The 24,382-nt window shown below is 36.3% G+C and overlaps 1 protein-coding gene across 2 annotated transcripts in view; it reads left to right on the top strand.

The window, feature by feature from the left end:
* RAB18 (RAB18, member RAS oncogene family) overlaps positions 1-20,270 on the top strand; it is a 34,578-nt gene extending 14,308 nt beyond the window's left edge. Inside the window, exons 3-7 of one of the 2 annotated variants that reach the window (XM_008529602.2) lie at positions 8,361-8,422; positions 13,877-13,949; positions 15,359-15,477; positions 15,552-15,618; positions 18,966-20,270. In XM_008529602.2, the coding sequence (XP_008527824.1) occupies positions 8,361-8,422; positions 13,877-13,949; positions 15,359-15,477; positions 15,552-15,618; positions 18,966-19,141 (497 nt within the window). In that variant the 3' untranslated portion in view covers positions 19,142-20,270. The remainder of the gene's footprint in view (positions 1-8,360; positions 8,423-13,876; positions 13,950-15,358; positions 15,478-15,551; positions 15,619-18,965) is intronic. The other variant, XM_008529603.2, reaches the window with a different exon arrangement.
* Positions 20,271-24,382: the final 4,112 nt, after the last annotated feature.

Raw genomic sequence — 24,382 nt, 5'->3', positions numbered from 1 at the left:
AAAGCAGGTGAAGCAGGAATTTTTATATCCTTAATGAGAAGAGGAAAATTGACTTAAAGAGGTTAAGGTTTTGCCTATCGAGACTAGTAAAAGAGTTGAGACTAAACCCAGCTTCCCAACTTCTAACTTGGTATTCTTTTAATGACATCACAGTAATACAATTCAGCAATAAAAAGGATCAGACAGATTTGAACAGAATGCCAAAAATGCTAAACATAAGGGGGAAGGAGCAAAATTAAATATATCGATTAATTAAATATGAATGGGTCCAATTCCAATAATTCACGTTGTCAGATGGAGTTGAAAGGAAATTAAAACAAATAAGGAAAGGTTGAAAATAAAGAGATAGGCCAGGCAGATGCAAACAAGACAAAAGCAAAGGTGGTACTATAATGTAAGTTAAGGTGGACTTTAAGGTTAATATACTGGAAAGGATAAAATAGGGTAGTACATACTGATGAAAGGCCCAAGTAATCCACAGAGCAGCTGTAACGTTTATAAACGAGTAAGCATTGAACATAAAAGCTATATATAAAAGCAAAATCTGTTCAAACACGAGAGAAGAATTGGATGAAAATACAGTTATATTAGAAGATTTGTTCTCTCTTTCATAGTTAGATAGACGCAAATAAGACCATAGAGAAATAGAATAATACAATCAACAAACCTTTTGAATAAAGAACTCATTTCTTTCAAAACCCATGGAACAGTTTTACAAAATCAATCTTGGACTTGGTAGCAAAGTAAACCTTAAATTGGAAAGAAGCAGAACTTTTACAATACCTGTTCTCTGATAATTTATTCTTTCAGAAGGTGTGTTTGATCCGTTGCGTTCCTAGCATATGAGTTGATAAGCAGTATCTTAAAAAATATATATCGTATAGTAAAATTGACTTTTTTTGGGTATGTTGTTCTTTGGATTTTAACCTAAGTATTATAACAAATGTGAATGGTCATTTTATCACCACCACAATCAGAATACCAGCCAGTTCCATGATCCCAAAAGCTACCGAGTGCTATCCTATTTTAGTTAGACTTTTTCCCCGCCTCTAACTGCTGGCAACCACTGGTCGGTCTTTATCGCTTTACTTTGTGAGAATGTCCTGTAAGTGGAGTGATGAAGTTTGTAACCTTTTCTGACTGAGGTTTTTCACTAAGCGTAATGCCTTTGAGCTGCATCAAGTTGTTGTGTGTCAATAGTTTATTCCTTTTAATTGCTGGGTTGTATTCCGTTGTGTGGATGTTTCAGAGTTGGTTTATCCATCCACCCATTGTAGAACATTTGGGTTGTTTCCAGTTTTTGATGGTTATGAATAGACCTGTTATAAACATTCAGGTACCAGATATTGTATGAATGTTAATTTTTATTTCTCTGGAGTAAATACCCAGTAATGGGATTGCTGGATCATATGGTAAATGCATGTTGAACTTTGGAAAACAGTTTGTCTATTTTTGAGTAAAGGTATCACTTTACATTTCCCCTAGCAGTATATGAAAGTTCCTGTTCTTTGACATCCTCACCTGTTATACTTAGTGTGATCAGACTTTCACATTTTAGCCATTCTAATAGATGTGTATTGGTTATCTCATGATGGTTTAATTCACATTCTCTAATGATATTGAGCATCTTTTAGATTTCTTATTGGCTATCCATATATATTTTTGTGTGTGGGGGGGGGTGTCTGTATGAAGTGTCTAAGTCTTTTGTTCGTTTTTTAATTGGGTTTTTTCTTACTGTTGAATTTTGAGAGTTCTTTATATATTCTGCATAGAAGTCTTTTATTAGATGATATGTGCTTTGCAAATATTTTCTTCTTAGTCTGTGGCTCCTTTTCTCATTCTCTTAACAGTTTATTTCTAAGAGCAGAGGTTTTTTTATTTTGATGAAATCCAGTTTATCAGTTTTTTCTTTTATGGATGATGATTTTAGTGTTGTATCTTTTTTTTTTTTTAAAGATTTTATTTTTTCCTTTTTCTCCCCAAAGCCCCCCGGTACATAGTTGTGTATTCTTTGTTGTGGGTTCTTCTAGTTGTGGCACGTGGGACGCTGCCTCAGCGTGGTCTGATGAGCAGTGCCATGTCCGCGCCCAGGATTCGAACCAACGAAACACTGGGCCGCCTGCAGCGGAGCGCGCGAACTTAACCACTCGGCCACGGGGCCAGCCCCCTTAGTGTTGTATCTTTTACTTAACAGAAGGTTGCAATGATTTTCTCCTATGTTTTTCTCTAGGAGTTTTATCAATTTGTGTGTTACATTAGGTCTGTGATTCATTTTGGATTAATTTTTGGATACACTGTGACATATATAGATTGAAGGTTTTTTCTCTTTTCTTTCTTTTCTTTTTTTTGCTTATGGATATTCAGTTGTTCCAACACCATCAGTTGAAAAGATTTTCTTTTCTGCACTGAAAAGCTTTTGCACCTTTATAAAAATGTGAGTTGTCCCTGTAAGTGTGAGTCTGTTTCTGGACTCTATTCTCTTCCATTTATCTGTTTGTCTTTATGTCAGTACCTCACTGTCTTGATTTTTGTAGTTTTATAATCAGTCTGGCAGTCATACATTGTTAGTCTATCAACTTTGTATTTTTCAAAGTTGTTTTGGCTGTTCTAGTTTCTTTACATTTCCTGATAATTTTAGAATGAGCTGTTGATTTAAAAATAAAGGCCTGCTAGGATTTTGGTAGAGATTGCATTGTATCCCTTTAGATCAATTTGGGGAGAATTAACTCTTAACAATATTGAGTCTTCATTATGTCTCTTCATTCATTTAGGTCTCTTAAAATTTCTCTCGCAGTGGTTATATGTCTTTCATATCTCTTGTCAGATTTTAGCCTTAAGTATTTCATGAATTTTTATGTAAAATGGTATTTAAAATTTTTGTTGAAATTTCTCTTTGTTTATTGCTAATATGGTGAAATACACTTGATTTTTTTAAATGCTTATTTTGTATCCTCCAATCCTTGCTAAACTTTCTTGTTAGTTCTAGGAGCTTTTTTTTATCCTGTAGATTCCATTGGATTTCTACATTCTTCCTTTCCAATCTGGATTCCTTTTATTTCTTGTATTATTGCCTTTGGTAAAAATCTCCAGTATGATGTTGAATAGAAGTCATAAGAGCTGATATCCTTCTTTTTTCTGAATATTAAGGGGAAAGCATTCAGTCTTTTACCGTTAAGTATGATGTTAGCTATAGTTTTCCTTAGATGCTCTTTATCAGGTTGAGGAAGTTCCCTTCTATTTCTAGTTTGCTGAGAGGCTTTATCAGGAATGCATGTAGGATTTTGTTAAATGCATTTTTCTGCATCTGTTTAGATGATTTTATGAAGTTTGTTTTTTAGTTTGGTATAGCAAAGTCCACAGTGATGTTTTTCAATGTTAAATCAACCTTTTGTTTCTGAGGTAAACCCACTTGGTTGTGATGTGTTGTTCTGTTATACATATTTGGATTAGTTATCAAATTTTGTTTAGCATTTTCCTCTATGTGCTCTGGGGACTCTTAGTTTGTAGTTTTCATTAACTGTAATGTCTTTGTCTGGTTTCAGTATCATGATAATGTAGAACTCATAGAATGACTAAGGAAGTACTCACTTCTCTTCAGTTTCCTGGAAGAGTTTGTTTAGAATGGATTATTGTTTAAATATTTAGTGGAATTCACTCTGGGCGTAGAGTTTTTTCATGGAAAAGATTTTAACCTCAGATTTGGTTTCTTTAATAGATATAGGACACTCTAGTTATCTATCCATCTATTTATTTATTTACTTTTTGGTGAGGAAGATTGGCCCTGAGCTAACATCTGTTGCCAGTCTGCTTCTTTTTGCTTGAGTAAGATTTTTGCTGAGCTGACATCTGTGCCAGTCTTCCTCTTATTTTTTATGCAGGACACCGCCACAGCACCACTTGATGAGCTGATGAGCAGTGTGTAGGTCCTGCGTCTGAGACCTGAACCTGCAAACCCTGGGCCACTGAAGTGGAGTGTGTGAACTTAATCACTATGCCACTTGGCTGGCCCCTGGATTTTTTTTTAATATATGTTCTGCCAGTCTCTGACTTGATTGGACAGTTTAATCTACTTAATTTAATGTAATTATTGATAAGAATTTACTGCCAACATTTTGCTATTTGTTGTCAGTATGTCTTATAGAGTTTTTGTCCCTCATTCCCTCCATTATTGCCTTCTTTTGTGTTTAGTTGATTTTTCATAGTGACATGCTTTGATTCTCTTTTGTATATATTCTATAGGTATTTTCTTTGTTTCTATTTCTTTTTGAGTCAATTCTGGTAACTTTTAATCTTTCAAGGAAGTTGATATTTCATCTGAGTTGTCAGACTTATTGGCATAAACTTGTTCATGACATTCCCTCGTTATCCTTTTAACCTCTGTACAATTATAAATGATGTGATCTTTCTCATTCTTTAAAATGGTACTTTTTGTCTTCTCTGATTCTCCTGTTCAGTTTGGCTAGAAGTTTATCAGTTTTATTAATTTTCTTTATAGAACCAGCTTTTTGTTTCATTGATTTTTTAAAAATTGTTTTACAGATTTGATTTTATCAATTTCTGATTTGAATTTTTATTATTTCCATTCTTCTGCTTGCTTTGGATTTAATTTGTCTGTGTTCTTAAATGGTTGGAAGTTGAGGTCATTGATTTGAGATCATTTTTTCTTTTCTAATATGGGCCTTTAGTGCTATAAATTTTCCCATCAGTGTTGCTTTAGTGACATCCCACAAATTTTGATACGTTGTATTTTTCTTTTCATTCAAAATACTTTAAAATACTTCCTAATTTCCCTTGGAGCAATTTGATTATGATGTCCCTTAGTACAGTTTTCTTCATGCTTCTGTGTTTGGGGTTCATCAAGCTTTGTTTTAAATCTATGAGTTTATCCTTTTTGTTAATTTTGAAAATTCGGAGCCGACCCCACCATTATTTCTTTAGATATATCTTTTGTCCCCCTTTCTTCTCTCTTTTCTCTTTTGTCGTCTACATTTGCTTGCATATTAGACTGCTTGAAGTTGTCCCACAGATCACTGATGCTTTCTCATTTTCTTTGATTCTCTTCTCTCTGTTTCCTTTTTGGTAGTTTCTATTGCTGTTCACATTCACTGACATTTTCTTCTGCAATATCTAAGTCTGCTGTTAATCCCATCCTGTGTATTTTTCATCTGAGACATTATCATTTTCATCTCTAGATGTTTGATATGGGTCTTTTTATTCTCTTTCATGTTTACTTAACTTTGTGAGCATGTGGCATATACAGTTATAAATGTTTTTAATGTCCTTGTTTGCTAATTCTAACATCTTTGTTAGGTTTGAATCAGTTTCTATTGATTGCTTTTTCTCCTTTTGACAAGGCAGATGATTCCATTGATGTGCTCTGGTTTCTCATTCACAAGTATCTCTTTATCATATTATTGATATTATCTTTGGTAAGTTTTCATGTTCCACTTCTTGTTTTAAAGGTCTTAGTGATTATATTATCTAGTTTTAACTAAAATGACCTTTATAAAATAGGCAAGAGTGCCTAAAAAAGATTCCTACAAAGAAATTGAATTAAATATTGTATTAAAAATGCAAGCCCAAATGAACAGCAAGGAAACAGCTGAAATGATAATTCTTCAGTGTGATGATGTGATTTATAATAAGAAATATATGGTTCTTGACACAGAGCTCCTAAGACCCTTGGAATTTCTTAGCTGATAAGAGCAATAAAGATGTCTTTTGTTTTTCGTAACAAGCCTTTTGACCACACCTGACTTTATGTTAATGCAGTGAATTCTAGAAAGCCCCAAGGATGGAGACTGGTTGCCAGGAGAACCAACCATGTGATTCGAAGATTGGAACTTTCAGTCCCACCCCGCCTCCCCCAACTCTGGGGAGGGAGGAGGGGCTGGAGATTTTGTTCAGTCACCAAAGGTGAATGATTTAATCAGTCATGCCTATGTAGTGATGGTTCCATAAATATATGAAACCATGGGTTTGGAGAGTTCTGTGTTGGCCAACATGTGGAGGTGCTGGGAGAGTGGTGCTCTTGGAGAGGCCATGGAAGCTCTTGCCCTACGCATCTCTTATCTGGCTGTTCCTGGGTTATATCCTTTCCGTGAGCTACTATCATAAGTTAACCAAATCAAGGAGGGGTTTCTGGGAACCTCTGATTTATAGCCGATTTGTCGGAAGCACAGATAATAAGCTGGACGTTGACTGGTGTCTGAAATGGGGGATGCAGCAGTCTTTGAGCCCTTGGGATCTGACTCTGACTCCAGGCAGATGGTGTCCGAACTGAGTCGAATTGTAGCACACCCAGCTGGTGTCCCTGCAGAGTCAGAGAATAGCTTGTTATGAGAAAAACCTCCACATATCTGGTCACAGAAGTGCTCAGTGCTGTAGTACAGCAGAGGAGAAACACAGGGCTATTTTCTCCTAAGCATTATGCTTCTATCCTGAGCTCCTAGTCATCCACATGAGGAGGTTGAAAAGGCAGTTTAGTCAAATCTAGTAAGAAGTTGGCAAAATCAGATTTATCAAAAAGATTGCCACTGTTGCCACCATTAAAGACAAATTTAACAGTCACTTGCAAAACAGAAGAACCAGGCTTGGTGAAGAAGCAGTTTGAGCCTATGGGAGTTACAGAGCACAGTGTCTGCACATGAGATTCACCAGAGGAGCCAAGAGAAGATTAATGGAGACTTGAGGGGTCTGAATCCACATGGGGTGCCCTTTCAGGCTAGCTGTGTCTGTTAGCTTTGCTGATAGGACTCCGGTGGGCAGTGTTCCCCGAAGGTGTTACCTGTAACTTTCAGATCGAATATAGTCTCTGAAAAACCTTCAGAATTTAACCATAGAGTATGCATGACAGGCTGTCTCTATATAGTGTCTACCATTGGCCTTCATTTAATACCAGCACCAAGTCAGAACCATTTCCCTCATCTGAATTTTCTCAGGTTTTGGTATTTTTTTAAAGCAATATTAATAGAATAAATAATTTCATTTTTATATAGATAGTGTGGCATAATATATTTTTATCTAGACCCAGTGAATACACGATTATTTAATATATGGGATTTTTTTGTTTGTTTGGCTGCAAAGAAACTTTATACTTAAATTTTCCTTGGACTGTGTAATCAGACTGGCCTTTAACTAGATTGCCCATCATTTGAGGCATGGCTTTATCAACTCCTTTATCACCTTAGCCCAAAACAACCAACCATTTTTTTTCAATCTTTGGCGTATAGAAAGACCTGGCATAATGCACATTTTGAAATGCATTTTTATTGCCTAATTTGTGTATGTCATGGATCACCAGAAATCATCCAAAAATTACTAATATATTTTCATATTGGTGACAGGTGTTCTGTTAAGTGTTTCGTATATGTGGGTGCTGTTCATCTTAGTTGGGGCTGTTGTGAATTTATTGTGACAAGCTAATAAGATCTTTTGAAAATTTCTTTCCAAGCGTCTTGAGCTGATGTTTTCCCTCTGGCTAGTGGGATAGACTGCCGTTACTTTTGATACTCTTTAAAGACATGTGGGCAGTTACTGTTCATTTAAGCCAGATGGCATGTGTCAACTCCTTTTCCTGGAAAGGAAGAGGGTTTTTTCGGGGCTGCTGTAGTAAAACTTTATGTGACTTCTTATGAAACTCTTCTCTTTAGATAAATTAGTACTTACGGAAGATTTTCATCGAACTTTGAGCATCCCTCCTGCACTTAGGAAGATTCTTAGAGGGTTGGGCACAGAGGTTTTGTGTGTAAATTCTCATTTTGCCATTGTGCAGTAGAAGTGATCATTGATAAGGTTATGTAAAACTAATACTGTATTTTAGGATATAAAACAAAGAATTCCTAAGAAAAGAAGTGAGTGGCCCTTTTATATTTTTCCAATTCTGCAAGTTCCCTATGGTCCGAATCTGAGTTAGGAGATTGGCTGACTGTGGACAACACTCAATATAGTGTATAGATGCTTAGGGAGCCCGTGAAAACTGCCCTGATCCACAGTCAGCCATGGGTAGTCTTCTCTATATTAACACCATGAATTCTAGCTTGTGGCTTTTAATGTGCATATTCAGTCACCACCTTACATTGAATTTTATTTTTTCAATAAAATTTTTATTTTTTCAAGAAGTGCAGGTAGGTGAGTGTTTGAATCCTATAAGCATTTGGTTTTCGTTTATGCTGATTAAGTCCTAAGCTGCTGAACTTTAGTGACACTTTTTCTTTTATCTTCACATTTATAACTCAAAGAATTTGGGGTATGAATTTGGGCATTTGATCAAGTGGTTTTTTGATTTTCTGGTTTTCTTGGTAATTGATCTTAAAAGTACATTTTATTGGGATTCTTATCAAAATTTTCATTTTTTCAAGGTGTTGACTTTAAGGTGAAAACAATTTCAGTGGATGGAAATAAGGCAAAACTTGCAATATGGGTAAGAATTTTTTAAATGTATTTTGTATAAATATTAAATACATACTTTTTAAAGAAGGAGAAATTGATATGTGAAGTGTTCTAGAGGTGAACAATTTGTATTAATTAACTTTTGGGAGATTTGATGTTGATTAAAGGGTGGCAATAAATAGTTATTTATTATAATTGTGTAATTAGGCAAAGATTTGTTTTACTTAAATTTTAAAAATATATAATTCCTTCAGAATATTTAAAAACAGAACAAAGGATAAAAAGTCATGTTGTCTGCTAGAGAGAAGCATTGTTATTGAATGTGTTCCTTTAAGGTTCTAAAAAGACAACCTAGGCTGAACTAATGCTAAAGGCAGTTGTTGGGGAGAAGGGGAATGAAGTGGTACTTAGAAAAAACAATGTACTTTTCATATTTGTGAGTATAAATATTTATAAAATTTGAGTTTGCCAACTTTGGGTTTGTTTTTAATACTGATGCCCAGTCTTTGATTATTGGCTTCTTCTCATTTGCCTGTGAACCCAGCCATTCTGAGCCATGTTGCTCTGCTAACTAGACCTCTTCATGGTCATGCTGATCAGGTTGCATTACCTGTCAAAACGTCCAAGATGTCTGTACTGTCTGGTCATCTCTCTCTCTCTCCTATCTACCTACCTACCTATCTACCTACCTATCTGTGTCTCTCTATCTAAATAGGATTGCTAATATAGTAATTATGTAACGTTTAATTTATAAAAATATACTACTTTGTATATCTAATTCCCACATATACTATGATAAATATATAAATATATTTTAATAACATAATAATATTAGAATTGGTCAGCAGTCATCAAATTGAGACATACGTCAGCATGGTGGTTAAATAGTGCTGCCTGGGCATCAGTTACAGATTGGAACAGCGAATGTTCATGATCTCATTCATCTTCCTGGCAGTCTTTGAATGGTATGCTGTTTGTAACATACATTTTATCCTAAATAATGAGTAACTATGTAAGTGTGTCTAATGTTTTTCTAATTTTTTTCTAACATACAGTGCTTTACATGATTGGGAGCCTATTTGCCCTCCCTCAGATATGTTTAATATCAGTCAGAACAGTCGCGTCTAACAGAGAACAGTTTGGAAAATGTTAGACTAGGCCGTAGTAAAATATATTGAACAGTTTAAGAATGCTGACTTCCTTCTGTCCTAAAATGGAGGCCTGATTTTCCACGTCACCTCTTTCTGCCCTTGCTACTACTTTGTGAAATACAAGATTAGACTAGGATCTGAGGCTTCATGTTCACCTTGAGTTCTTTCTTTCATGTGAGAGGTTTTTTGTTTATTTTTAATTTACTCTCTAGTTCCTGCCTAATAAAAAGGCTGGCAGGTATTATTGAAGTGATATCTTTATTATATATGTGTGAATATTTTTTAAATGAGAAGTTTCTCCCTGACTATGAGGATAATACACGTTCGTTCTAAAAAGCATAATTGAAACAATAAGAAATTAATAGAGAAGAAAGTTCATCTTTAACCAATGTATACATTTTAGTGAACAGTCTTTAAAATAGCTAGGCACATGCATACTGTTACACACGTGTGCATCTACAGTTTTCCAAAGGAAAGGATTACATCTTATGTTTTTTCACCTGTTTGTGTCCCGCGCTACCCCCCTCCATCTACACTGTACATTTTTCTGTCAGTGAATTTAGAGGTACATCAGTTTAAATGGCCACCTGTATTCCGTCTTACGGCTATACCTTACTTTTGTCAAACCTTAGTGACAGATAGTTACATCATTTTTAGTTTTTCACAAAGATCAACAGTGCTCTGAGTATCGTAATGTATGCATCTGTGTGTACTTGTCCAGTTACTTTCAGATGTATACCTAAAAGTAGAATTGTTGGCTCAAAGAATGTGAAGATTTAACATTGATTCATATGAAAAAGGTCTTTTGGACTGTATATTGCCAATCTTTCTCATTTTTGCCTCTCTGAGTAGTAATTGTTTACAAATATTTGCATTTCTTTTGATTAGTGAGGTTTTTTCTCTCACATTGTTTATTGATTATAGTTTAATGAATTTTCTTTTTTTGTACTTTGCCCATTCTATATTAGCAGCCATCTTTTTCATGATTAAGGTCTTTATATAATAAATATACTACCTTTTTGTCATATGCTACATTTTTTTCCACTCTGTCATTTGTCTTTAAAATCTTATTTAAGGTGAATATGTGTTAATGTTCTTATGTGTGTATGTAATACTAACTCTTTCATGTGCTGCGTATGTTTTTTCCTGTTCCATACAGATTTCTTTTTGTCATTTACCTTTAAATCTCGTTGAGGATGAGTGTGTGTGTATGGAGTTGAGGGGATGAGGGGGAGAGAGATTTTTGCCATACCAAGGTTTTGGTATTTATTTAGTCGGGTCAGGTATTTTCTTCATGCATCTGGGTGTCGTGTCGTATTTAGGAAGGCCTTCTCGCTCAGTATTAGAAGTGTGAGTCCATTGTTTCCTCTGATTTGTCTAGTTTTATTTATATAAATGAGATCAATTCCTCTCCCACTTGGAAGCTCCTGGGATTGAATAGAATCATCAAGCGCAGCCCCGGCCCACGGCCTCCATCAAGTGCTGCTTGCTCATCCTGACCTGCTTGGCACCTCGGAGGCGGCTTTTCTCCACAGCCTTGCCTCACCTCCGCTCCCCACCTTCTGTTATTTAGCCTTTCTAGATCCTTTCTAGCCCTTCATACATCTCTGTCTTCAATAATCTCTTTTCTTTTCCCACCAGAAAATAAAACCACAGGGTAAAGATAATCAGCTCTGCCTCTTGTATCTCACAAAGATGTCATTACACTTACTGTATATTCCTGTTTTGAAAACAAACACAAGCAAAAATCTAATTTCTGACTATTTAAGTGCTGTAAGTTTTGTAGTTGTTATAAATCCTGATCCAATATTATCGCACAGGGCTTTTTGCCCAGATTATTGTACCTATTTAAACATTTTTATAAGTGAATCAAAAAATGTCAAGACTTTAAACATCTGGCCTAATTTAATATTCACATGTAAAGTGTCAAAATCACGTGTAATATTTTAACATTAAAACATTTTTTGATACAGTCTTTACTTGTAAAACATTGGGTTTTGTGGCTATTTTCACAGGAATTACAGTTGTGATTTTTATTTGTGTTTCATCAAGGCACTTATTGAATTTGATCTCAATGAAGACCAAAGGGAACAAAATTCGTACTCAAATGCTTTCTGCTAGTTCTGGAAATTAATTTATTAAAGAGTAGATATTTTCCTTATGCAAATACAGTGACTTTCTTCTCTGTTATAGCAAAAAGTTTTGGGATTAAAATATTTCATTGTCCTAACCTATGTTGTATTACCAGAATTATAGTCTGCTTTAGATAGCAAGTCCACTTCAATTTTGTAGTTTTTAATTTATATTATTGTTTTTGAAAAGTTGAGTAAATATGCAAATAGAATAATTTTAAATATCAGAGGCAGGTTTTTTTAAGAAACTTTGATGCAAAGAGAATTTTCATAAAGAGAAATCATTTTTTTAATCACATAAATCTTTCTGTTTAGAAAGTTTAATTTTAATTTTATTATTTTTTCATTTCAACATGGCAAGGGTGGGGCAACAGTTTCTGTGGTGGTGAGAATCTGGAACAAGGACAGTTTGCATAAGCAGGCTTATCCTGTGCAAGAGTAATGGAGGTGCAAACTGGTTTATGTTGAACGTTGTTTTCCTCTTCAGTTTCTCTTCTAGGGCTATTAATTACCTCAGACACTCTCTACCTGTTGTTCTTGTTTTAAAGTTTTCTCTACTTTGGCCAGGCAAAGAAACTAGGTGTTGTTGGAGCCTGTCACTACTAGTTTGAAATTCCTCTCCAATCTTATAAACCTCTTAGAGGTTATTAACACTTGTTATATCTAAAGGAGCTTCTGCTTGTCCCGTTGCTGAACTCGCATTTGCAGCCATGGGACTGGTAGTTAAGGTGATGTTTGATGCACATCTTTACTTTTCTGCAGGTTACTTTACATTAACAGACTGCAAACTTTTTTCTTAAAAGGCAGGATAGTAAATATTTAGTCCAACCCTAAAAAAGGCCATATGGCAATGCATAAGCAGATGGGCCTGGCTGTGTTCTGCTAAAACTTTCCTTCATAAAACTTTACATAATAAAACAGGTGGTGGGCTGAGGCAATAGTTTGCAAACTGTTGCTTTGCATAATCTTAGGTACCTTGAAGCCACAGTCCAAGGATGGTAGAAAGAAGACAAGAGAGGAGAAACCAGGCCTGGAAGTAGAGACTTGCTAATTAGTTTCTTCTCTGCGCCCATCCCCGCCCCCCGCCCCCCCCCCAAAAAAAGTTGAGCAGTGTCCTATGGCAAGAATTGTTCTAGGCGCTGGGGTTAAACTGGTTGTTCAGCGGATGAGGTCCCTTCTTCATGAAATTTACATTACCTACCTAGTGTACATCTTATGTTGTTCATCAGCCCTCATATGAGTCAGAAACAACATGTAATTAGGAGTGGTTTGGTTTTATGCATTTTCCTAAAAGAAGATACATAGAAAACACTTAAAAGAGTCTAGCCTAAAAATTCTTTATCTTAAATAAGACACCCGTGTAATTCTGTTTAAATCAGTGGTTGTTAGCCTTGATTCAATGTTAGAATCACCTGGGAAGATTTTTAAACCTTCTATCATACCCTAGACCAATTAAATCAGAATTTTTGGGAGTTGGACCCAGGCGTTAGTATTTTTAGTTTCCCAGGAGATTTTGTTGTGCACCCAGAGTTGAGAACCATGATTTCCAATGAAATTAGTTTCATGTGTGATAAAAATCTTAAATCCAAAGTGGTAGAAAGCCGTCAGTCAGCCCTGCTGGTCTAGTTGTTAAGATTGGGTGCTCTCACAGCCGCCGCCCGGGTCGTTTCCGCTCAGGGAACACACCATCCCTCTGTCGGGTGTCATACTGTGGTAGCTGTGTGTTGCTGGCATGCAGAAAGCTCTGCCACCGGGGCTTCCAATACCAGCAGGGTCACCCATGGTGGACAGGTTTCAGTGGAGCTTCCAGACTAGACAGACTAGGAAGAAGGACCTGGCCACCCAATTTGAAAACATTGGCCATGAAAACAGTGGAGCATGTATGATACAGGCCAGAAGCTGAGAAGATGGTGCAGAGCGAGTTCAGCTCTGCTGTACACAGGGTGCTAGGAGTCGGAATCCACTGGATGGCACTAACAACAAGAAAACTTTTACAGAGGTTGCATTTTTCTAGAGATGTTAGTATTTATTAATTTTGTTTTATGTAACACTCATCAGTAAGAGAACACATCTTATTTAAATTTCAAGTTTTAAATGAACTTAACAATGCTGTTTTGATTTTCTTTGCCTAAATTGTATATTGAAGGTCTGTTACTTATTTATGATTTGTTTTATTTAATAATAATTGATTGTTACTTTTAGGATACTGCTGGTCAAGAGAGGTTCAGAACATTAACTCCCAGCTATTACAGAGGTGCGCAGGGTGTTATATTAGGTAAGTTTTTACTGTAATATACTATTTGAAAAATACTGTTGTTTATTACTGGAATTTCTGATTTTCCTTGTCTATGTAGGTAAATGAATTTTTGTTCTATTTTTCTTTAGGGCTACTTTTATGTATCTTGAAGTTATATTTACTTCATTTAGTATTAATGAGTATTATTTAAACTTTTAAAATTTCTTTCAGCCCTTTGTCCAGCAGTTAACAAATAAAAGTCAGGCCAGTTTATTTGGTTTAAAGCACATGTTGATGAGCACGTAATTGAGGATTAACCCACATATAGTTCGTCTGTCTTAGAGTATTACCAGAAACTGATGCTCAGTTAGTAGGTATTAGTTGCTGCAGTTTATAAAAGAAGAAGAGTGTTTGTTACTTATTGGAGTCTGTTTAATCAGTCCTGAAAAATAGCACAAAATACTTAACACTGTTGACTCGTAATCCCACAAAATTTAAAAAACAAATGTGATTCTCAGTGTAATCTGTTGAAAAGAGCTTATTATTAATATTCCTGGGAAACTGTTTAAAATGAATATTGATCAGTTGTAGGGGAGAATTCTTTTTTTATATCATGACTTGTGAGACTTTGGTTTCATTTCTCTTAATTTGACAGTTATTCTTTTTTTAAAAAAATTTTTATTGAGTTAATGATAGGTTAGCATCCTGTGAAATTTCAGTTGTACATTATTGTTTGTCAGTCGTGTTGTAGGTGCACCACTTCACCCTTTGTGCCCACCCCCACCCCCATCTTTCCCCTGGTAGCCACTAATCTGTTCTCTTTGTCTACATTTTTAAATTCCTCATATGAGCGGAGTCATACAGAGATTGACAGTGATTCTTATTATTTTGGTACAGCATTCCTTGAGTTTAGAAAACACTTTAAATTAATAAGCTCTTTATTTATTATGATGCAGGATAAGATGAAAGTGATAACGGAGGAAGACAACCAGGATCCCATCCACTAACTTGACATATTTTTTCAAATCTGAAAATTCTGGTCATTGTAAGAAACAAATTAACAGGGTCATAGATGTTTAAATTCATGTAAAATTTTTTTGTATTTTGCCACAGATTTGGATCTAAACACATTTGGGTTTTTGGTCAAACTTCTTTTATTGTTATGAAGGGGGACAGCTTAAATTTTTGCTTAAATTAATTTTCAGTTATCACACAGGATATAATTTATATGTTATATGTATGTTATATGTAAATTTTTTTTAAATATACTTGCTTTTTTTAATGTACTTGTTTCTTCATCTGGATCGGTAGACAGTGTTAAGCGTTGAAGGCTTAAAAAAACAGACTTGTCTACATATTGACATTAGCTCCCGGTTACATATCAGAAATGTAATGTCATTGCTTCTTATTTTTAATGCTTAGTTAATAAATTACTCTCTTTATTTCAGTTTATGATGTCACAAGAAGAGACACCTTTGTTAAACTGGATAATTGGTTAAATGAATTGGAAACATATTGCACAAGAAATGACATAGTAAACATGCTAGTTGGGAATAAAATTGATAAGGTAAGAAGTCAGACTCTTGGTATTTTGGCTCCATAGTCTGATAGCTTTTCTTAATCTTTGCATTTATCTTTTAGGAAAATCGTGAAGTCGATAGAAATGAAGGCCTGAAATTTGCACGCAAGCATTCCATGTTATTTATAGGTGGGTGTGTGGATATTTATTCTTTTATTTTTAATGAGGAACTTTAAAATGGAGTTTCTGCTAATTTTTTTTTTTTTGAGGAAGATTAGCCCTGAGCTAACATCCGCTGTCAATCCTTCTCTTTTTGCTGAGGAAGATTGGCCCTGAGCTAGTGCCTGTGCCCATCTTCCTCTATTTTATATGTGGGACGCCTGCCACAGCACGGCTTGATAAACAGTGATAGGTCTGTGCCCAGGATCCAAACCAGCAAACCCCAGGCTGCCGAAGTGGAGCGTGTGCACTTAACTGCTACACTGCAGGGCTGGCCCCTACATTTTTCTTTTTATGAACCATAAAACATATGTATTTAGTTCATGGTTGTCCCATGCTATAAAATATAATTATAACACTAAGTTCTTTATTTTTCCTTCTTTAAAAAAAAAAAATAGGATAACGTTATGTGAAGTCGTATGGAACACAGTCAGATCATTCCTCTCAGGATATAACGGCATTCAGTAAAGCCAGGAATCCATGCTAAAGTTGAACCTTGCTGGTCCATGTGCTGTCAGGAGTGGCACCACCTGGGAGCTTGTTAGAAATGCTTCATCTCAGGCCCAGCCCAGGTTTTCTGACTTAGAATGTGCATTTTAACGAGACCTGTGTGTGCTTTGCACATTAATATTTGAGAAGCATGGTAGAGCAGGGGTTGGCATACTTTGGCATGGGCCAGATGTGGCCCCACCCTTTGCATTGGAGCACACCCGTGCCCAGTCGTCTGCGTGCTGTCTGTGGCTGCTTTGGTGCTTCCTGGCAGAGTGCAGTAGTTACAGCAGGAACCGTGTGGCGTTTAAAGCCTAAAGTATTTACTGTCTAGCCCTTTACAGAAAGTTTGCTGACCCCTGGTCTAGAAAAGTGGACTGACTTTGTCAGAATCATGTGGAGAGCATTTTAGAAGTACAGATTTCTGGGCCTTATCACAGGTCTGAAACAGGGCCTGGGAGGCAGTTTATAAAAAACACCCTGGTGGTTTCTGATGTGAAGCCAGTTTTAGAAATGACTGATTTAGCTGTTGCACTGTGTTAGAAGCTGTTAGGAATCAGGAATTGGATCATATATAGACAGAAACAGGGTGGTATAAGTGGAAGGTATAGGGAATTTTAGAAAGGAGTTGAGTACTAGCGCTACTGCTTATTTGCTGGGTGTCCTTCATTTCTGTGTATTAGTTTGTTCAATAAATATTGTCCATTGAGGATATAATGATGAACAAAATGGTCAAACTCCTGCCCTCATGGAACTTACATTATAGTATGGGAAACAGCCTTAAATAAGTAAGTAATGCTTTGAAGCAAATAAAACATTGTAGGGGGAGAGAGAACGACTGGGGTGGAAAATGATGAGGGAAAGTTCTTCGAGGCAGAGCTATTTGAACATGAATCCGTCATATGAAGATCTTGAAGGAAAGCATGTCAGGCTGAGAGACTACCAAACATTTCCTGAGGTAGGAACCAGAGTAGTGTATTTAAGAAACAGAAAGAAAGCAAATTGGCTGGAGCATAGTGTGTGTTGGGGGAAGGATGGTGATGATGGGAGATTTAAAAAGGCCATGTTAGACCTTATAGGATATGGTAAAGAAATGGATTTTATTCTAAGTGTGGTGCAAAGCAAGGGAGTAGTGCTGTGATCTGAAATTCTTTAAAAAAGACTCATTTGTGTAGCAAATGAACCATGAGAAGCAGAAGCAAGAGTGGCCCAGGTGAGTGATGCTGGTGGCTTTGACTACTGTAGCAATAGTGGGTGGTGGAAAGTTCGCAGATCCACCAGCTTTGATGGTAGAGCTGACACACTATGCTGGTAGACTGGGTGCAGAGGATAAGGAAAGAGAGCAATCAAGGATAATTCTGGGTTTTGGGCATAAGCAGCTAGGTGGATTGTGCCATTAACTGGGATGTGGAAGACTGAGATAAGAACAGGTTTAGGTGGGGGAATAGGGAATCAAGAATTCTGCTTAGGCATAAGAACGAACCGTCTTTCAGATAATCACATTCTGGCCGCTGGCATTTAAAGCCATAGATTGGAGCAATCACTACAGGAAAAACTGGATAGAAAAGGGCTGAAGATTGAACCCTGGGGTACTCCAACAGTTAGAGGTCAGCAGAAAGAGGAGGTGCGGGCAAATAAGGCTGTGAATGACATGCCAGTGAGAGGAGGACTATCAGGAGTGTTCAGTGTCCTAGAAGCCAGGTGCACAAAGTATTTAAAGAAAGAAAGTGATCATCTTTCAAATGCTGCAGGGTGTCGGGTAAGATGAGGAATTGGATTTGACAAGACAGAGGGTGGTAGTGGTCTTGAAAAGAATGCTTCAGTGGAGTGATGTGATCAAAAGCCTAATTAGAGTAGTTTGAAGAAAGAATGTGAGGTAAGAAAGTGGAAACAGCTTGTTTGTGTAGATAACTCTTTACAACAGTTTTGCTTTGAAAGAGAGTAGAGAAACTGAGTGGCTGCTAGAAGGATATGTGGGCTGGAGGGCAGTTGGTTGGTTGGTTGGTTAATAGGATGGATGATAATTTTGGCAGGCTTTTATACTAATTGGTATGATCTGATAGAGAGGGCACATGGTCCATCAGTGAAGAAGAAAGGGGGTCCCAGGAGCTAGAAAAGGGGATGGCCTGAAGTGGCAGCAGGGATGGTTCATCCGTTGTACCAGGAGTGAAGGCAGAGTCTAAGGATACACAGGCAGGTAGGTTGGTAACCCTGTTAGTGGGATGGTCAGTAGTTCTTGCCAGATTGTTTCTGTTTTTCTCAACGTCAAGCTAGATCAGCTGAGATAGAGGAGTTTTAAGACGAAGGAATAAAATAGACAGTGAGAAAGGTAATCACTAGGGAAAAGCAGGACTGGGGAGCAATGCTAAGTGTCCTCATGTGTTTCATAAGCATAAATTTAAAATGGGACCAGTGTCCATGGTTGTATGTCATTTATCCAACCACCTGTAGATGGTTGCAGGCACAGAACAACCAGATTAATTGTTTAGCTAATTCTAAAATGGAAATAATATCTGCTTCAGGGGCTAGTTTTAAGAATTCACTGAAAAATTAAGGAAGGAACTTTGACATAGTATTTGAGTAAGGCTTTACAATTCACAGTTCTATCATAAACTCTTGGGCTTGTATATGAGTATTCTTATGGATAGAATTTAAGTCGCTCAACTTGACAGTTGAGAGAAATTCACTAATATTAAGTCTATGGGGAGAAATTGCTGATTGGTTCTTTATATATTGTAGGCTGGTATTTATGCCATAGTAATTTCTCAGAAAAACGTAAGAATATGACTGGTAAAGAATATACTGTGACATTTTTCCTTGAATTTCAGAGGCAAGTGCAAAAACATGTGATGGGGTACAGTGTGCCTTTGAGGAACTTGTTGAAAAGATCATTCAGACGCCTGGACTGTGGGAAAGTGAGAACCAGAATAAAGGAGTCAAACTGTCACACAGGGAAGAAGGCCACGGAGGAGGAGCCTGTGGTGGTTATTGTTCTGTGTTATAAACTCTGGGAAACTCCATCTCTTGCATATTTGATCAGATAGTGACATCTTTCTGTATATAAACTCTTTAACTGCTATTTTAGGGACCTTGCAGTTTGCACATATTTGTTTTGTATCATGGCAGTAAATACTTGCAAGAAATCCCACTCACTGGCTTCCCCAGGTAAAACGTTATGGTGAGCATGCATGGTTTGCAGTCCACAGTTTTTTATGTAACATAAAATAGGTGTACCTTTATAGGTCCATTTGATTTTATGATTTACATTTATCATGTGATTTTAAAAAAATCCACTTATCTAGTATATGTTGATACAAAGTCTACTTTCGATCTCCTTTTTGCTTAAATACTCCTATCAATTACTGAATTAATGGGTATGTAGAACTCCTGGAACCACTGGGAGATATACAGGTATCATCAAACCTGGCAAATTTCCTCTCAGGAATAACACAGAGCATGATTCCACAGCTTTTCTAGGATGTTTGCTGACAGATTCTCTTTTAGTAACTAAGTGAAATTCTCTTTACAGGATGTAGTCCAGGCCAACTTTAATTAAATTTCTGTTCTGATGATGCTTCTATAATAGCATTGATATGTTAAAGAAGTTTGGTCTTTCTTTTTCAATTTACTTCAATGAGTAGCTCAGTTGCTTAACTGGAGTTTCAAATCTGTGATATGTACATTGAATTCATGACCCTGTGTGCAGCGTTTTGAGTTATGTGGTGTTTGGCAGAATGGCAATAAGGTTTTCCCCCATTTTGGTTTCGGAAAGATATGAATAGTGTGTTTATGTAACTCGTGTAGTACTTACCACTTTTAAAACCAACACCTTTTTCCATAAATGTTGGTGGTGTTTGTCCAGGTACTTCAATTGTAGCTTGTGTAATGTTTATGAATATCTGTATCTTATGACTTCCATAAATGGCTAGTTGATATTCAGAAACCTATTTCTGTGTTTTGAGGGTTGGGAAAAAAAGAACACTAAATGACAATTTGAGAAAGGGATATTGCTTCCAGATTTTGATGTGTGCGGGAAAATCTGTTGTGATGAAAATCTGCATAATTTACTGTAATAAGTAGCTAATTGTTTATCAGAACCAACTTGTACAGACTAATAAATCTTTTCCACAGTATTCAGTTTTCTAACCTCTTGGCTATTGTACATTGTATATTTTTTTTCACTTATTTGTTACTTAGTTTACATTGATCTCAGCTTTTTTAAGCCCCAAGTAAGTAATTTGTCCATTCAGGCAGGTCACTATGATACCCCTCAGTAAGATTCTGATGTTAATTTCTGGGCAGTTTGTTCTCTGTATGCAGTTGCCAATGATAAGCATTTTTGTGAGTCACCTTTGCAATATGTGTGATAATGCATTTACTTCAAGTTGGGTCTTTCTGAAAATGTACATCTTCAAATAAGAAAACTTTCCATTCTACTTGGTTCACATTTGTTAGACTGTATTACATGTGATTGAAGGTTTTCTACGTTCTGTATGCTTTTACTAAATATAAAACATTTACTACTTCAGTGTTGGAGAAAGGTAGCTAACCCATGTACCTACCATTTGTTCGTGTTACATTAAAACTGTAGGTTTGTATGTTTATGTAGTGTCTGTATTGACAAGACATTTCTGTTTATTGCATTTTGCTTCTTGAGCTATATAATAATCTTTCTCTGCATTGGATTGTTGTCTTAATTTGGTCAGAATTTGGATACATATGAGTCAATTTTTAAAAACTGATTTTGTTTGATAGATTTATATTGTAACCTTTTATAGCTTTTAAATAAATATAGCCTGCTTTCCCTAGATGCATTTGTGCAGGAAGTATTATACATTTCCCTATTACTCTCATCAGCTGAGGAACATCTGAATATAGTGTTATTCAAATTCTATTATGTAATGTGGCTTTCACTTTACTATTTTGTTGCAAACTTATTGTTTCATAGTGGAGGTTTTCTAAGTGAAATAGTTGTAATATCTAAAATTAGTCACTTAACTGACGATTTTGTTAATTTTTTCCCCAGATCATTTAAAGTAGTTTTAAAGTGCCTTTTGCATATGGTGCAAATTAGAAGTAGAATATAGTATTTTGAGTTCTAGGAGTACTGACGTAGACCTGAACAAATGAAATAACTATTCAATTTATATTAAGAGTAATAGTTAACATTTATTGAAAGATTCCTTAGTGCCAGGTGCTAAGTGCTGGATTATCTCATTAAACTTCACAGCAACCTTAAGAGATTGGTTGGTATTCCTCTTCTGCCCATTTTAAAGATAAGGATCATGAAACGGACATATGTTAGGTAACTTTCCAAAGATCACGTAGCTAATCGGTGATGGAGCTGCATTCCCGTCATTTTCACTCCTGAGTCCATATGCTCTTACTCACTGCTCCCATTGCTATGGCCGATTACTACCTTTTGGTTTTAACACAGCAGGAGAGTTTCCCTGTTTCTTTATCATTCTTTTGTTATGTGTAATAGAAGTATTTCAGCTTTTTTGGTTATAGAGTAGAGCAGGATACTGAAGGAGATGAGTTTGATCTCTCATTGATGTAAACATCAATGTTGACGTAAACCAACCGTGTAAGTCATTTGACTAAAAGTTAAGGTGGTGGAGTGGGTGGTCTCAGTTCTTTTACCTCGTCAGGGTGGAATGAAAATCCCTGACTTAGAAAAGTTTCAAAGTCAGGCGACATGGCACCTTAACTTCCTATTTGTAATTGGACTTGAGAGAAGAAATTAAATCTGGGAACAGTCTTTTGTTTAAAACTGAAATCTGGGGGATATTATACCTGTGGGGGTGGGACAGACCTACCTCATATCCATAATCTCTTTAAATACAGCTTAGTGTATGTTTTTTCTGAGTTTCAAATGAGCTAGGATAATCTAGGTATTCTAGACTGTAGGTCTTCTCAGTATCAAGCATTACGCTTCTTTGTCTTGGGGTCCATTTCACCAGTCATACTTCCAAAGGTTTTTGTCCTTCATGTATTTTCCCTATTTAGACATAGGGGTAAAAGCATTTAATCAGTTTTCAGAAGACATTGTGCTAGTTCTGACCGCAGCTATGCTGAGGGTGATCAGCCACAGACTTCATTCTGGGTTTTGTCTAGGAATGCAGAAAGACGACTGTAGGAAGAAGCAGAGAGGCTGCGTCAGGACTTGGGGCTGAGGGATATAAATCTACCCAGGAAGCTGATTTTTTTTTTCAGAATGGGAACATCTATCAGGTTGGAGGGGGGAGAAAAAGGTAATCAACTTCTGTTATGTTAAGGGATTTAAATTTTACTATTTGTTGCTAGCTTTTTGTTTCATGTTTAGGAATCAGTAATGTTTCTGATTGGGTATAAAGTTTGCTTAAGCGCCTTAGTTACAGCTGTTTTGTCACACACACACACACACACATTTCTAGTAGAAGTGTGAGCGCCTGTTCTCAGTCCTGCCCCCTCACCCTCTCTCTCACTCACAAACAATATTTTTTCTTTTGTTTATTAACCTGATGAGCAACAAGTTATGTAATTTTATTTCTATTTCTTTGATTGCTAGTGAGATTAAGCATTTTTAATATTTTATTGGATATTTGTATTATTTAATTCCTGTTTGTGTATGTCGTGGTTGCCCATCCAGCATCCACTTCCTTCTCTCACAGTGCTACCCACTTTTTCTTTGGATAACTGCCCCCCATCATCACACATGTGGTTTGGATGAGATTTGTCACACCCCCAGCTCTGGAGTTGGCCTGGCTGCCTTTAACTAGTGCTCCTCCCTCCCTGTAAATGGTTAGGGATAGGCACCTGACCCACATCAGGCTACTTAGATTTTGCTGAGGCTTCCTCAGGAACTGCTGAAGAAGACGCCTTCTTGGAGATAAGTGTGGTGTGAGGATTCATGTTCTGAACTTGCTGCAGCTAATTTTTCTAATCCAAAGGAGCCAGCCTGAGGGCAGTACCAAGAAAATGAGAGGGAGTCCAAGTTGGAGCCCTGATGCAATGTGGAACCTCTGGATCAAGTTGGACCTGAAGTGAAATCTACTTCTGGACTTTGCACTTATGTGAGCCAATAAATTCCTTTTTTGTTTAAGCCAATTTGAGTGGGATTTTCTTTTTTCTTGGAACCAAATGAATGCCATGTGAGTGTGTATGTTCTTATTTGTAGGGTCTCTTTGTACATCAAGTTCAGTACATTAATGTTTATTTGCGTAAGGGGATAAGAAGTAAAACGATCACTTGAAAAGCCATTACTCTTAAATAACTTAATATTTTAGTGAAGTTACTTTCATGTATTTCTTTTTGGATAAAGACATATAAATGAGTTAACCCAATACATGTGATTTTAATGTCCATTTGTTTTATAGGGTCTCATGTTGCCTGTCACCTGAACACTCCCTCTTCCCCTCTCCTACCTGACATAATTAGTTTTACAACCTGGCCTGTGTCCCCTTTCTGCATTTCTCCATGTCTTTATAATCATATACAAATATGTACATATACATATTTTACTCTTGCTCATTTTATAAAAATGGAATCATCTGTATATTCATCTCTGCATGTTTCTTTTCTTATCTAACCACAGATTGTGAAAATCCCTCCAATCCAATTTACATGCATTGAACATCTATGTCAGTGATTGTTGCAATATTAAGTAATCCACTGTTTGGATGTACCACATCCATTTTTAACCATTCCTCTAGTAAGGGGTGTTTGTATTGTTTCCGTCTTTTGCCTGTGCAGATGGTGCTGCAATAAATATCCTTATACACGTATCTTTTTGTTTCTCTGGGATAAGTATCTAAGAGTTGCATCTGTGGGCCAAACAAAATCTATTTTTTAGTTTTAACTTTGTAGATTGCTTTCAAAAATCTGTAACAGTTTGCATTTCTGCTAGCAGTATCTGAGTATCGTTTCCCCCTGCATTCCCCATTTGCAGCAGGAGTTGCTCTCAAATTTTAATTTTCATCACTTTTATATTTGTAATGTGTTAACTGTTATTTTAGTTTACATTTTCTGCAGAGCATTTTTTCATGTTTTTAGGCTATTTGGTATTGCTCTTTTTTGAAATGATTATTTATACCCTTTTCCAGTTTTCCTGTTGTTTTTTTGTTTTTTTAAATGATCTGTTTGTATAGTACAGATACTAACTTATGTGTGTATGTTTTAAGCATTTGTTTCTAACCTAATGTTTGTTTTTTCACTTTGTTTATGCTATGTTGTCTTACAAGTTATTTTTTAATGTTTTATACCA

This window comes from Equus przewalskii, chromosome 30, assembly GCF_037783145.1.
Source record: "Equus przewalskii isolate Varuska chromosome 30, EquPr2, whole genome shotgun sequence".
Classification (NCBI taxonomy): domain Eukaryota; kingdom Metazoa; phylum Chordata; class Mammalia; order Perissodactyla; family Equidae; genus Equus; species Equus przewalskii.
This window is presented reverse-complemented; position numbering and strand designations above follow the sequence as displayed.